General features: G+C 41.5%; 2 protein-coding genes across 2 annotated transcripts in view; both read left to right on the top strand.

Moving 5' to 3' along the window:
• Positions 1-360: 360 nt before the first annotated feature.
• On the top strand, positions 361-13,856 carry LOC126203310 (serine protease inhibitor I/II-like). Its single transcript, XM_049937576.1, has 5 exons — positions 361-488; positions 3,688-3,789; positions 7,371-7,520; positions 11,779-11,898; positions 13,667-13,856. Exons 1-4 carry the CDS (start codon positions 416-418, stop codon positions 11,892-11,894), a joined length of 441 nt encoding a protein of 146 aa, XP_049793533.1. The 5' UTR covers positions 361-415; the 3' UTR covers positions 11,895-11,898; positions 13,667-13,856.
• LOC126203308 (serine protease inhibitor I/II-like) overlaps positions 366-15,136 on the top strand; it is a 213,944-nt gene continuing 199,173 nt past the window's right edge. The window contains exon 1 of the mRNA XM_049937574.1: positions 366-421. Coding sequence (XP_049793531.1) covers positions 416-421 — 6 coding nt within the window. The 5' untranslated portion in view covers positions 366-415. The remainder of the gene's footprint in view (positions 422-15,136) is intronic.

Below are 15,136 nucleotides of genomic sequence, written 5' to 3'. Positions count from 1 at the left end.
ATAGTCTCTTAAACAGAACTCACTTCACTGGTAAAACACAGAAGAAAGAGCATTAATTGGAATAGGGGCTTTGTCGAATAGTACACAAATATTCCCATTACCTTTTTTGAAACATGGGAAGTTCATGACGTCAAGCTGATGCGGGGAACCACCACTCGTGACCAGTCTCACACTCAATACAGATAATATGAAGGAGTACAGTGCTCGGTGATCATTCTCGGAAGCTGACCAGCGCAACAGGACGCTGGAATTCCCAGAACTGAAACCTTGCTGGCTCGCGAAAAGTAAACGTAGGGGTTCAGTGGTGGGGACCAGGGAGTGGACTGGAGTGGTATATAAACACGCATGGAACGCCCGGTTGGCAGTCGTATTCGCACAGCATTAGCGGCAGCCCGCAGAAGCAGCACCAGCAGATATGAAGGTCACACTAGCGATAGCCGCGGCGGCCTTGTTCGTCACCATGGCAACCACAGTGGACGCCGCATCGGGTGAGTCTCACTGCGATTGTTGCGTTTCGAAGGCGCCAGCATAATTAATCATTCATTATTTAGATTCTGGTACAATTTAAGCAGTGCTGCTCCTGCTGTTTCCACAGAGAAACAGATGCAAACGACACCTCCCACTGTATAGTCGTATCTCAGTAAGTGAGGTGGGCAATAACTGAAGCAGTAGAGCTTGTGCGTATCCTGCTTAAAGCCACGCTTCACCTCTTCATAAATCATTTTATGAAGGCTCGGGATTGGGTCCGAAAACAACACCTCATCATCATCACACTACAGCAACGCTTTGGAAATGTAGCAATCCACCTCTCCCTCGCCAACTTTAATATTTGGTTGTAGCTGTTGCGGTTCGTTTCACTCATAACGGTTGATAGATGGATGGTCCGGGCCTGCCTTTTGATACTCTTTACCCAGTATTTTTCCTTCTCAAACTATTTTTATGAAGTTGTTAAGAAGATCATAAAATTTATAATTCTAACAACAACCTGCCAGAAATATGGTTTAAAAAAGTTAATTTAAATCAGACGATTACCAGTTTAGGAATAGTTGTAAATGCGTGTTCAGATGTCTCTCACAGATATGTTTCCTTTCCTGCCGGGTCCTTGTTTTGTACTCGTTACTCGGCCGAAGCACTCAGATAAATAAATAAAAAATTCGTTCATAATTTGGTAAACTTAAGGGAGATTTTTTCCTTTTAACCTTCACACAAACACTCATGAAATGATTTTAAAACCACTGAAACACGAAATGTCTCGATAACTTCGGTGTTCCATATTTCTGGGCGACGAATTCGTATTGTATGCGTGTTATGCATTTTTATTATATCCGTGTACTCTTACGTTCGACTTTTAATCGCGATTGTACAGGTTGATTCCCATGGCACAAGTAGGGAGAATCAGAATTCCACCGAAAAACTTTCAGGGATGATAGTATGGATAAAAACAATAAAAAATGGCTAATAAACGTAGACCCTAGAACGCAAACCTTAAGAGCTATGCGCACTTCTTCCTCTTCGATGCTGCGAAACCTCTTCTACTGCAGGCTCTTTGCTTTCCATATTTTGAGAGGCGGTAGTAGAAACCAAAACAAGAAAAAATATGTCCAGTAAACAAGGGCTCTAAAGGGCGTACCTTACGAACTGTGAGCGCTTGTTCAGTAGGTAAGACGCGCGTCACAGAAACGAAGATGAAAAGGTGTTCATACCTCCAAGTGCAAGTGGAATCCGCGTATACGCTTCTACTTTTTATAGTGTGATCCAGGGTATAAGATTATGTAGGACACGCAAATAAGACATCTTTAATTGAAATTACGGATTCGAAAATACACATCGCAAAATCTTGCTTAACGCAACGATAATGGTGACGTGCTGTTTGGGATACATTTTAAAAACCACCGCTGGAGGGTATTGCTCACGTTAGAGCAACAGAAGTAATGGTTGTTCTTAAGTAATCTGGAATTTCCGTACTGAATGCGAGGATTCTAAGTCATCGTGTAACATTACAAACACGACGACTACTTTCTCCATAATATGTGCGAGAAATAAACGACTGTTCAAATGTTTTCCGAAGAACGAAATCATCAGACAAACAGCCAGGGATCAGACTTTTCTTATATTTCTTTGGTATGTGGTACACACAACAACCAAACCGGAACCTACAGCAAACTTCCCTAGCTCTTGTCTCGGTAACAGTTTACGCAACAAAAGAATGAGTCAGGAAATTTGCGAATGGCCTTTTATGTAGACGCTGTTACAATATTCCTTCTTACGCGAGTGGCCTGCAGACTCTAAATCTTGTTCCGAAATGTTTTGTTGATCAGTTCGTCGTGTAGTCAAGAATTTAAAACCAGAGTGATTCAATGCAGCATTAGTAGGATGTTTAATGTTTCCTTTATTTTTTGTTTTTATTTTTATTTCCTTTATATGAGAGGTCACAACACGGATTTGTACTCCCATGTCCATGCTGCGTGCGAATGAAACTGAAACTGATATGAATAATTAGCATGGAGCGTCATTATAACAAGAAATCGACCGACGCTAGATTCAAAGGACAGTTCACTGCGGGAACCCCTGCGCCATTTCGTTCGGTAAAACCGCCACTGAATGAACCATGTGTTTGCTACAGATGATTGTCATACAAATCACTCCGAATTACGCACGTCTACGATATTTTCAAAAAAGTGTTCACGATAAATGGATTAAAAAAAAAAGATACTCATTTCTGTTACGTACCGTCACTGTATTGAGAGAGGTCTCATTCGCTACATCAGTGGAAATATCACCTGTTAGGCTAAGACGAGTAGTTCAAGAAACGTCAAGTATGGGAGTACGGGAAATCCAAGTACATATCCATCGCCTAATTTATTTGTACAGTATATTTTATAACTCGTCTAAATAACGTTTTTTTTATCTTAATCTTATTTGTGGAGACGGGTCTGTGAATGCACGTCCAAGTGCATGAAAATGGTATTCGTTTTTTTTTCAAAATTCCTGATGCTTAAATCCTGTATTGACAAAAAAATGAAACGTTCGATGGACATCTGTGCCACAAGGAGCCGTTTTCATGTATAAAATCTAAGCTAAATGAGGCGTCATTGATCATTTGGTTTTGCGGTTCTTGCGGATCCAATGCCTGCTGACAAAATTAGTAAATATCAGGTCCACCTGTTGCATTTTATATAAACCCAAACACTTTGCACGACCTTTGTAACGTCGTTGTTGGGTGTTATTTATTCACTTCTGTAAAATATAACCACATTTTAAGCAGTTATTTAATGATATAAAAACTGCTGTAGGCCTAATTTTGTAGGAATAATTACTACTTCGTGTTAACATATTACAGAAATAAGTAAAAAACACCGACGGACGGAAACATTTTTGGATTTATATAAAAACCAGTCTTTTGCATAACAGTTGGTGCTGATATTCAGTAGCAAATGAAGCATATTCTTCAGTAGATAATTTTATTTACAATGGTTCTCAGCAAGTATCTTTGTCTGAATAGATGCATGCTGAATGCATATGCATGAGCGAAAGTGTCATATTGCTCCAGAAAAGTTAGTAAGGAAACATAACGTTATGATGTTTAACGCGAAACCACGGAATACTTAGTTATGACTCAAAAAGTTAAAATAAACCCTGACTGACACAGTAAACACATTTTCATTTGCTGGTTGGTTTTTGTTCTAGAGTGTACTCCAGGTGACACGAAGAAGGAAGACTGCAACACTTGTAGGTGCACTCCAACAGGCGTCTGGGTCTGCACGCGCAAAGGATGTGTTACGAAGAGAGGTAAGCGGCTGTCTTTTTCATTTGAGAGTTTCCTCTGTAGTTTAACGAAATACAGGTGTCGAACAACAAATATATTGACGTTGTTCAATAATTTTTCGTCCATTATAGTGCAGAATGCAAGGTGTAATAAAACGTATACTGTAGCATGCGGGGAGTAATGAAACGATACGGACTAACGTCAAAGGGTTGCAGAGGGTCTCATGATTAACAAATCCAGTGCAGGAACCCCAACGTCGATTCAGGGCGTTAAACGCATAGGGTCTGATACAAGCCGTAAGGGAACTAACTCCAGTTCTCTGGTGGGCTCTTAATCAGGGCTTCTTACAGTGGAACTGTTGTTTGTTGTTCAGTGTAGTCGAATAACTACAACAAGGTCCAATGGATAAAATAGGGGTGAATAGGGGTGACTGCTGCACAGATAACGACTAGCTTCTACATTTTCAACGGTATGAAGTGTCATTGGATGACACTTCCACACACGGGCTGGCTCGGAGCACTATGGGACTTACCTTCTGAGGTCATCAGTCCTCTAGAACTTAGAACTACTTGAACCTAACTAACCCAAGGGCATCACACACATCCATGCCCCAGACACAGGATTTTATAAATAGTAATAATAATTTCAAATAGAGGGTGAGCAAAATGAAACCGATGCGGAAAATATTTGTAAGACTAACGCGCAACTGACACTTGTTAAAGAGTAGGAGAACTGCCCACCACAGAAAATTCTGGAAACGCTATTTAGGTACGCCAGTCAGTTGCTGTCACACGTCTGCGAATGCGCATCTCCCACATGCTCTTTCGCGAGTACCTGACACTGTCGTCAAGTATAACTGGGTGAGAGGAGTAGACATGCTTACTGACCATATGAACATAAACGGTGCTCGTTATAAAACGACGCATGTTCATTTTCGAGTGTTATGCTAAGCACAATTTGTGGAAAACCAGTGTGAAACTCTTTGTGGAAGAGTTTAAGAGAGCAGGTGTTTGTAAAACCTCCGGCAAAGCCTGCTATGCAAAGTGTAGTGATAAAATGGCGTGAAACGGGTTCCGTAGCGAGTAAAAGCCGTAACTATCCGAAAAGAACTCGAACATTGCCCGAAAAAGGGAAACCTGTAGCCAAGTCAGACTTAATCTCAACGCCGTTTATCTGTTTAAGTGGGAACTAACCAATCGTCGAGTCGGAACACTGTCAAAAAGGAGCTGCTACTGTATCCTTGCAAATTTTGGAGCCAGACGAACTTTCGAGTTTTGGTTCTTCTGGTGGTTCCTGAGTGAAGAAAGTTTCAGGTCCTCAGTTTTCATTTCTTCACGTAAGGCCATTTTCAGCTTGTCACTGTATGTGAACTCACAGAATTTGTGCCATTACGGATCACAGAACTATGAAGAGCCGCTGCATAATCACATGTTTGGCAATTTGGTACACAATGTTGTTCGTATCGTAACAAGACGCTTTCACCAAGCTGTTAATGTTAATCGTTATATCCAGAAAATATATAATCTATATCTGGCTGTACTCACAGAAGCTGAAAAGCTGCATCGATATTTCCAGCGAGATGGGACAACAAAACACACCGCATTGACAACGTTGCTACGAGTGCATGCGAGGTGAGGTGTACGACGCTGCCCGAGGAGAGCATTATTAGCACAGGCAGTGGAGTCTCCTCGTTTCGTAAATCGCCTTGTCTCTCCCTCCCTGTGATTTTTACCTGTGGGGATAATGGAAGGGTCAGGTGTATTTAGATACTCTTAAAGAGGCGGAGCAGGAGGGGGAGACGGAGAACATTAGTATTTAACGTCCCTTCGAGACAGAGGTCATTAGAAACGGAGCACAAACTCGGAGTGGGGAAGCATGCGTAGGCAAATCGGCCGTTCCTTTTCAAAGGAACCATCCCGGCATTTGGTTGAAGCGATTTAGGAAAATCACGGAAAGCCCTGAAAGAGCTACAGCAAGACACTGAAGACGCTATTGCTGCGAGACGAAGATCTGGCACGTCTGCCTCATAGTTTGATGAAAATCAAGCTCAGCGGTGAATCTAAGGCAGCGGTGGCCATTTCCAGCACCCTGTGTGACCTTCGTTAGCAAGGGTCAGTTACACGTCAGCCATGTTGTAAATATTTTCCAGGCCTATTTAATTTTGCCCACCCAGTCGCACCTTCAAACATCCCTTAACGTTTTACGGAGTAGAGAATGTAACAAAATGATGACATTATCGTCTTTGCTGTAGAGCCTTCCGTATATGTCAGCTGTGTTTACTTTCACCACTAGAAGTTGGGAGTCTGCCCATCCTCCCTGTTGTGCCGGACCATAACACACTCGCCCGTAGAACGGTGGGTTCTTCGGTTTGCTACGAGAAGAAATCGAATGGAGATTCAACACTGATAACCTTTAACACTCAAAACACTTGTATTAGTTCATTTTATTACAGTTAGACAAGAAAATTTACTTAACTTGGTATAGTCTATCTCCACAGTAATGGTCTGAGTATTTAAAACTCTTTGAATATTAAGGTATCACTTGAAACCGACAATTTTACAAGACTCTTTTACTTGAAGTATTACTGACACAAAGTTCACATTAAGGTCTGCCTAATGCATTTAATAAACCGGCGGCCTATCTAAGACGATGCTGTCGTCAAGACCGTTGACTGCGAACTGGGCGAACGTTCCTCCGCTCACCCGTGAGTAGACCTGCGACTACGGTAGTCTAGCGAAGCACTGAGACGCATGGGTATGCCGGCGTTTTCATTCGTCAGTGTGGCGTCCTGCGACTACCGATTTCTGTGCTTTCGCTGTGAGGTGCCAACCTCTATTTGGCACCCGGTTCTGTGGACGACGCCACACATCCTACAGTACCGATGCTGTTCCCACTTCTGAATTTTTTACACTTAAGAAGCTATTCTGTGACCAGTATTTTAAAATAACGAAAGGGTATAGACAGCTCTCAAACACGGGTTCCAATTTCAGGCGGTCGACTTCTATAAGAGAGAAAGTTGATCCGCCACCATTAAGAACGTCCCAGTCATCTATGTCTACATCTGCTTACGTACTCGCTAGTCACCGCGTCGTGCATTGCGGAGGGTACTTTTTATCACAGCTAGTCACATCCCTTCCTCTTCCATTTGCAAATAAAGCGAGGAAAAACCGACTGCCTATATGACTCCTCATGGAATATAATTTCTCTTCACTAAATGTACGTTGGCGGCATTACAATCATTATCCAGTCAGCTGCAAATGCTGGTTCTCTAAATTTTCTGAATACTGTTCAACTAAAAGAACGTAACTGGTGAATTTGATGACACAAAGAGTGTTGGATCTGTCGCAAAAAAATTTTCCTTGTACCTATATTTTCATTCTGTTTGTCCAAGGTAAAATTTCTTTTTGTAGGTCTCTTGCACATAGTTTCAATGCAAACTGGAAAGAAATGAAAGTGGATTAAAGAAGAATTTGTGTATCGTAAATATAGGATAATGTTAATGAAGAAGGAAAACTGAGTGGCTTGTCTGTCGAAGTATACAGCCACATTTTGTAGAGGCTTCCCGATTCCCTGAACATGAGCTTAATGTATTGTCGCTTCACAGAGGCAGAGGAGTCGCCCATCGTGAAACGGGAAGCCCAGAGGTGTACACCCAACTCGACCTTCAAGAAGGACTGCAACACTTGCACGTGCAACAGCAGTGGAACGACCGCCATCTGCACCCAGCTGGGATGTCTCAGCCGCGGCCGTAGACGTGAGTCCGTTCGTCAGTCTCTCATTTCTGTTCGTCTCACTGCCTATTTCCCTGCGTTATAGCAGTTCTTTCCGTGTATGGCCCGGATTTCACAAAACTGTGTTACTTCGCCGTGACACATCAAGCAAATGTTACTTTCGTCCTGGAGTTTTACACACTAGTGAATTACCGGTAACTGTACTGCCGTACAGTTCTCGCACTTTTGTTTCCAATGTCATCAGAAGGAATAACAAGCAGACTTTCACTAGCTTTTGTTGCTTCTGCTTATTCAGAATACTGACCTAAGACACAACACTCACAAAGCAGGTCAAATGAAACTAATTATCGACGTATCGTGGTAACTGGTGGATTGCGAATCTACAGCTGTGTAGTTGAACAGAACGCCGCAGACGACAGGAATGTAGAGTGACTCAAAAGTAAATGATTCGCAACGTTGTTCCGGCCGCTGTGGCCGTGCGGTTCTAGGCGCTTCAGTCCGGAACCGCGCTGCTGCTACGGTCGCAGGTTCGAATCCTGCCTCAGGCATGGAGGTGTGTGATGTCATTAGGTTAGTTAGGTTTAAGTAGTTCTAAGTCTGGGAGATTGATGACCTCAGATGTTAAGTCCCTTACTGCTTAGAGCCATCTGAACGATTTATTGTTTTATTTTTATTTTTATTTTTATTTTTAGCAACGTTGTTGACCGCTGAACTTCGTAGAACTGAACCGCAAGTAATAAATAAACTCTGCCAGCCACCGTTTTCTCTATTATCAGATTAAAGTGACCTCAGCTGAAAATCATTTTTCCCCTGGACCGTGGAGGCAGTGGATTTGTTCTCCTACAGCAGGGGCACAGTTTCCGAGGAAAATAAATATAAACCAGTAACAGACGAACAATATTAATAAAATTTGATATATTCACAATAGAGAGGAAAAATTCGAGGCAGTCTCGTTACATAGAATGGGATTTTGCCAGCCCACAATTTGAACCGTACAGCGCGCCGCGTGCTTGATAATTAGGAATCTAGAACGAAAGTAATGAGCCATGAGTAATCACGAATTGCGAGCACGCAGACAGGGGCAGTGAGAGAAAGTTCACCGCCCTAGTAATTTTGATTCCGTGCAACTATTTCCTCGCGGTGTATTTGGAGTTTAGCTGTGGATGAATGTGCTACTAACGTTTTATTGCGAATGTCCTGAAAAACAGGTGAACGAAATTGTATCGTGAAAAAGGCAGCAACTACCACACTTGCGGTAGTCACAAAGCGATGCCTACCAACGACAGCAACTAACTGAGACCAAGAGGTCGTCTCCCAGCAGTCTTGCAGCCTCTAACGCCGCACAACCGCGTACTTCCCTTAATAGAATAAGGTCACTGTAGCCAACTTAACTGTGGCCAGAGATGTGGTTCACCGCTTAGGACTTGTGCAGAGGGGCAGTTGATGGTTCTGAGTTGGCGCCAGTTCTCTGGGAACACGGTTATGGTAACTGTCCCTCTGCACTGTTGTCTTGGTTTGATTTTGAAACTAACGGAGACTGGAACTTCTGCAGATTTACGCTAGCTTGAGTATTTTTAATTAAATGAAGGTGACCAAGAAAATTGGCTATCGATATCCAAGCTCCAGCAGAAGCGATTTGACAGGATAAGCATAGTTTGAAGTGGAAAATATTTAATTCAGTCAATGCCTATTGTTTGAAAAAGGTATGGCAGTGTAAACAAATGTGCAAGGAAATGTAGATCACACCTGCAGTGATCCTTCGTGTGAATAGTAAGACCCATGGCGTTTTGTAAATTACATAGTCATGTGCAAATAACAGTGAAAACGGAAGTGAAATAAACCAGTAGCCACAAATCTTTTAAGTGTAAACACAGTAGTGTTCACGTACAAAATTGTTGTATATAAGCAGAGTGTACCTGAGTATCTCCTTCCAAATCCACTGGATCGATTTCGATCAAAAGTGGCACAAAAGCACAAGGCCTCAGAAATATCAGTATGATGGGGTTTATAATATCCTAGCTCTGAAGGTAGTGGAGATACAGGCAAAAACGTGATTTTTTCAGCCCCTGAAGTACAGGCTCCCTGTATCAGGCGAATTGTGTGGGAACAGTATCAGACAGCCAAATCAACTTGCTTTGCAGGGCAGTGTACACGTCAGGGGCAAGAAACAGTTTTCTGGGTCACAACGTGTAGCCTGCCCTATTGTGTTGGAGTTGTATTGGCCTGCTTTATCGACCTGCGTTGTACAGCAGTCTGCACATCAGGGACAGATACATTATTTTCAAGTCCCTGATACGAGCCTGCCCTGTACGAAATGCATTTGTGGGAGTACTATTAGCTTGCTTTATTGAACTGTACAGCAGGTGCTACACTTGCCAATGAGCAAGACTATGGTCAGGCTGAAATGGATAGATGAGGTGAAGTACAAAGTGATGTGGAGAAGGAAATGGACAGAGAGAGGGAAAGAGGGGAAAATGCATGAGGCAGATTGTAGAAGGATATGGGGCAGGTACGAAAGGAAGAGGTGAGGTGGAGGTGGAGGTGGTAAGAGAAATGGAGAGGAGGATGTGGTCAGAGGGAGGAGGAGGAAGTCATGATCCGAAAGAGGGGATGGAGGTAATGGACAAAGATAGCGAGAGGAGACGGATGAAGAGACAGAGAGAGTGGGGAGAAGGATACAGATAACAGCCTGGAGCGTATGTTTCACTGGGTGTAAGGATGAATTCAGAATTTTCTTCGTTTTCTCATTCATGTGTAATAATAATCGACTACTGCGTCTTCCTGACTCTGTACTCAACATGCCAAATGTTACAAAAAGACGCTAAGGTGCAACAAACAGTACTCCCTCTCTTCCACACTGCAGTTTTTCACTCCAGGGAAACGCCGAATACGTAGCTGCGCTGCCAGCCACTCAGCAGCCGGTCACGAATTTAGTTGACCCGCCGGTTCCGTTTCTTTTGAGTCACACCACGTGCGGAAGGCCTGATAGTTAAACTAGAATCAGGTTTAGAACGGTGACTCGAACACGCCTGTACTTCGCATGCCTTACCAGCTGAGTCACCTTAGGTGGTTCTCCTGCATAGAGAGTGGAGGAATACGACGAGTATTTAGTCTAAAGAATTAATCAAGAATTATTTCTGTAGTATAGACTTGCATTCTTGAATAGTTATTTCCAAAGACACGTCTGGCCAGGAAAGTTTATACTTTTTTGGGGGTTATCTGAGTCATCTTAAGAAGAATTTTGGGATGGTTTCTTTTTAAAAGATCGTGGCCGTCATTGTCCATTTTGAGTGCTTTTCTCTCCGTTCTGTGCTTCTGTTCTTTGTATCCATTCTGAAGTTTTTCCGCTTTTTCAGACCTTCTGGAGCTTCTGCTCTTTACGTTCATTCCAAATTTTAAAAAAAGTTCAAATGTGTGTGAATTCCTAAAGGAACAAACTGCTTAGTTCATCGGTCGCTAGACTTAAGCAGTACTTAAACTGACTTATGCTAAGAACAGCACAAACACCCATGCCCGAGGGAGGACTCGAACCTCCGGTGGGAGGGACGCCTCAAACCGTGTGGCCACTCTGCACGGCATTGCAAATTCCTGTTTTTTTTCCATTCTGAAATCATCCTTTTTTGTTGATTTTGATCTTCTGTCATTTCTGTCAATTCTCATCTTCTGTTCTTTCAGTCAGTTCTCATTTTCTGCTCTTTCTGTCCATTCTCAGCTACTGTTAATGCTGTCCTTCTGAATTTCTGATCTTTCTGTGCATCCTGCGCTTTTGTTTTTTCTGCCCGTTCTCAGCTAGCGCGCTTCCTGCCGATTATCAGTTTCTGCTCTTTCTGTCCATTCTAATCTTCTTCATTTTCTGTCCGTTCTGAGATTCTGTGCTTCTAACCATTCTGAGCTTCTGTTCAATCTGTCCATTCAGAGAATTTGTGCTTCTTCTACATTGTATAGTCTTGTCAGTTTCCCTCTCCCCTTTTTGATATTCTGTTCTGTCCATCCTATCCCTCCTGATGTTCTATACGTTTTTTTTTATATATTTTGTCTTCCTGATGTCCTGTTGTATGACGTGTTACATCTGATATAGAAACCGCTACTCCTACAAAGGCACTCCTACAACTGTTTCCTACTTTAAAATAAACACGAATGTGAATAAAAACTTCTTGCGTTAACTGTCAAAAGTGCTTCAATTTTTAGTTCTTTAGTAAAGATGAATCCTTTATAATGAGCAAAAGCTGCTCTATTGCTCTCAGAGGCAGTTATTTGAGTCCCTTTGATATTGTGTTGCAGAGGTGAACTGCACCCCAGGAACGACCTTCAAGGACAAGTGTAACACCTGCCGCTGCAGTTCCAATGGCAGGAGCGCCGCCTGCACCTTGAAAGCGTGTCCCCCTGGCTCGTATTAACCAGGTATGCATCCACTCTTTTTGCCGTTCGGCTTTGTAAATATCAGATCTGAACAACTTAATGTATTAATGCTGCAGTGAAGGCTGTCATGCACAATGTTTATGTCGGCACATCTTCCAGACCGAGATGCGGCGGTCGGTATATGAGACTACTGATGTTTCATATCCATCTATGGGAGATTCGAGTTAAACGAGGTGAAATATAAGTGCTGAATTTGCAGTAAGAGAATAGCTATTGATTTACCTTTAACTGGCAATGATATCAACAGCCAAAGATAATCTTGCATCAGGCGTCTCATGACGTATGGCTGTGTGTTACATACAGCTCTTAGTACATTCAAAAACTCGGAGCACCTTGAGGTTTGCGAGTTTTTGTCTCTGAATATACCTCCCTCAGATGGGGACAGAACGTTAATACACAGTTTCATACATCTATCATGTTCTCTGAAACATCATATCTTAACTGTTATTTTTTATGCTGGAAATGTCTGTAGAAAAGCCTGAGCTACTTACAGTGCAGCATGTTCTGAGGCCATTGTTTTAACGACAAAACTCTAAATACCAAGTAATTGTAGAATGAGTGTGCGTGTGTGTGTGCACGAGCGCGTGTGTGTCTGCGAGTACAGGAGTGTGAGAGTGTGTGTGTGTGTGTCTGATAGAGAGAGAGAGAGAGAGAGAGAGAGAGAGAGAGAGAGAGTTAGTGTGTGTGAGTTAGCGAGTAAGTGTGGTTTGAATTAGTTAGTGAGTGTGTGTATGAATGAGTGAATGAGTGAGTGAATGTGTGAGCGTGGGTGTGAATGACTGAGTGTATGTGAGTGTGGGTGTGAATGAATGAGTGAGTGAGTGTGTGTGAGTGTGGGTGTGAATGAGTGAGTGACTGAAAGAATATGTAATCAATTTAAATTTTGTCTTAGACCTTTCACCTCAATTTATTAATAAGAATTTACAGTGGCCTAAAACATAGAAATATGTCTTTACACTTACATACAGCACATATCATTTTGATAGTCTCTTATCGTACTTGTTTGTATTTTTAAGGGCGAAGGAGATGCTCCTTATCATACTGTAACAAATTGATAATGGCAAAATATAAATTCAATTTATTTAGTCGTATATGCATTGTTGTCTCAAAATCACTGCACAATAACAGCAACAGAGGAAAGATAAATCTACTAAAGATCTTAGTTGTTCGTTCTTTATACTGATATTTTTCAGTCCAGTGTAATAACTAGTCTAACATTTTTAAATATTATAACTATGCAATATCAATGGTAAAACTATGACTATGATTTCCGGTTAAGACGCCATGTAAGATGAAACTAATGACTTCTAGACTCAATAAACATTGTTGTGGGTGTCACTATTGTGAAAAAGACTTTAAAAAACCAGCTACTGAAAGGTTGTCTCACTAACATTATAACGATTCATTCGTGCACTCCTCAATCTTTGTTAGTTTATTTAATGCCTTTTTAAATAGTTGATACTTTCACAAACGTGGCACTGCGCTGTACTTCCCTATTTAAATATAACGTTGCTTCATTTGTAAGTCTGAGAGTAGCAAGATATGTGCCGATGCAGCTGACATCAGTAATCCCTTCCCTTCCCTCTCCGTCCTCCCCCCTCTACCTTTAATTTTCGTGTGGTGTAAATATTAATGGTACTGGTGAAAATTACTAACAGATCATAACATGAGAAACGCTAAGTATTGTTTACTTAATCTAAATTAAATACTCCTCATACTGGCATGTGAATGTTTTGATTTTTCTTTTCAGCGTTCCTTCGTGAAGGTGACAGATTGTGTGGTAAGTTCTCTGCAGTCAAAAGAAACAACGCCATTTCTGTGACGTGGACCTCCGTCTTTAATCTCGGCGGCGAATTTTCATCTACTTCCAACTTGTCATTTGTAATTTCCTTATCGTCTTCAAGCATAAAAAATAAACACAATGGTTGTAATCCCACAAATATAGAGTTTGTTTCACATACTCCACGTTACCTATATTTCATTTAAATTCACTATTTGTATGTTTTAATTTTATTTTTCTGTTCATTTCTTCGTAAAGTTACTATTATTCTTTTTACAATCATCAACTAACACAATGATGTAGTTCTGTATGCTAATAGTATACTATCCGCACACGCTCGACTTCTTCCACACCCTTCTGCTACTTGGGTCAGCAGGAGTGTTGGACACCTATTTGGCGTCCGTTGTGCTACACACCAAGACGTATCGAGTGACGCAGAGAGTGAATGATATGTTTGCAGTTTTTCACATTTGTCGAGCTTCTTCACTATCTTTGTCTCAATAATATGAACAGTTACATCATGGATCCAAATAAATCAAAATTTGTACTATTCGTCGTCAGATGGTATACAAGACTTTCCATTCCATCTTAGGATAAGCTGATTCTGATGAAAAGTATCCACCTAAAGTGGACAGTAATGCATTATGTAGTGGCTGTGGCCAATACATTTTAAGGGGAGAAACATAATGCTTAAATAGTATGAAATAAATCGAAAGGGCTGTGAACAACTGTAAATGATAATTTGTAGTGAACTGGACTCTCGGCATTACTCTGAACATTATTTTTCGTAATATTATTTTATTGGCTCCTGGGTACACCAAAACAGGTAGCGCTTCCCTTCCACAAATTGATAAGTAATTTAATACACCAAATTACACTGAAATTAACGATCACACTTCAATAAGTAGCGTGACGAGAAATTATCTGTAGTTGAAGTTATCAAACTGGTTTTTAAATATAAAAAAGTAGCACACACACACAACCATAAACCGATGGAATATATTTTAATGCCATCTTTTAACAAGTATACCACAAGCTATTCGTGACTGTTCATGTTCACGGTTGTCCGATCATCACGTATTGGAAGAATGGTGCAGAAAACGTACAGCTACGTCTCTTTCCATTGGACAGTAGCAACTCAGCCTACATACTCAACTATTTTCTGGTTGTATTCCAATCCTTGCCTTCCTGCAAAGCTTTGCTACAGCCTCTAGTACGATGGCAGTAATTCCTTATTCCCTGTTGTCTTGACACATGTCCTATCGTCCTGTACCTTCCCCTTGGCAGTGCTTGCCACATGTTGCTGTCCTCTTCCATTCTGAGGAAAATTTCCTTCCTTACCTTATTACTCTACCTAACTGTCAACATTTGTCTGTAACACCACATTTCGATGGCTTCGATTCTTTCTGTTCTGGTTTTCCCCCAATTCATGTCACAGTA

This window comes from Schistocerca nitens, chromosome 9, assembly GCF_023898315.1.
Source record: "Schistocerca nitens isolate TAMUIC-IGC-003100 chromosome 9, iqSchNite1.1, whole genome shotgun sequence".
Classification (NCBI taxonomy): Eukaryota; Metazoa; Arthropoda; class Insecta; order Orthoptera; family Acrididae; genus Schistocerca; species Schistocerca nitens.
The sequence above is the reverse complement of the archived record's forward strand: the minus strand, read 5'-3'. Positions and strand labels throughout refer to the sequence as shown.

Bases quoted from the DNA above. Each gene is read 5' to 3' on its own strand.
- LOC126203310 (XM_049937576.1), top strand. From the start codon at position 416: ATGAAGGTCACACTAGCGATAGCCGCGGCGGCCTTGTTCGTCACCATG. The intron at 489-3,687 runs GTGAGTCTCACT...TTTTTGTTCTAG, and splicing joins CACAGTGGACGCCGCATCGG to AGTGTACTCCAGGTGACACG. The intron at 7,521-11,778 runs GTGAGTCCGTTC...ATTGTGTTGCAG, and splicing joins TCTCAGCCGCGGCCGTAGAC to AGGTGAACTGCACCCCAGGA.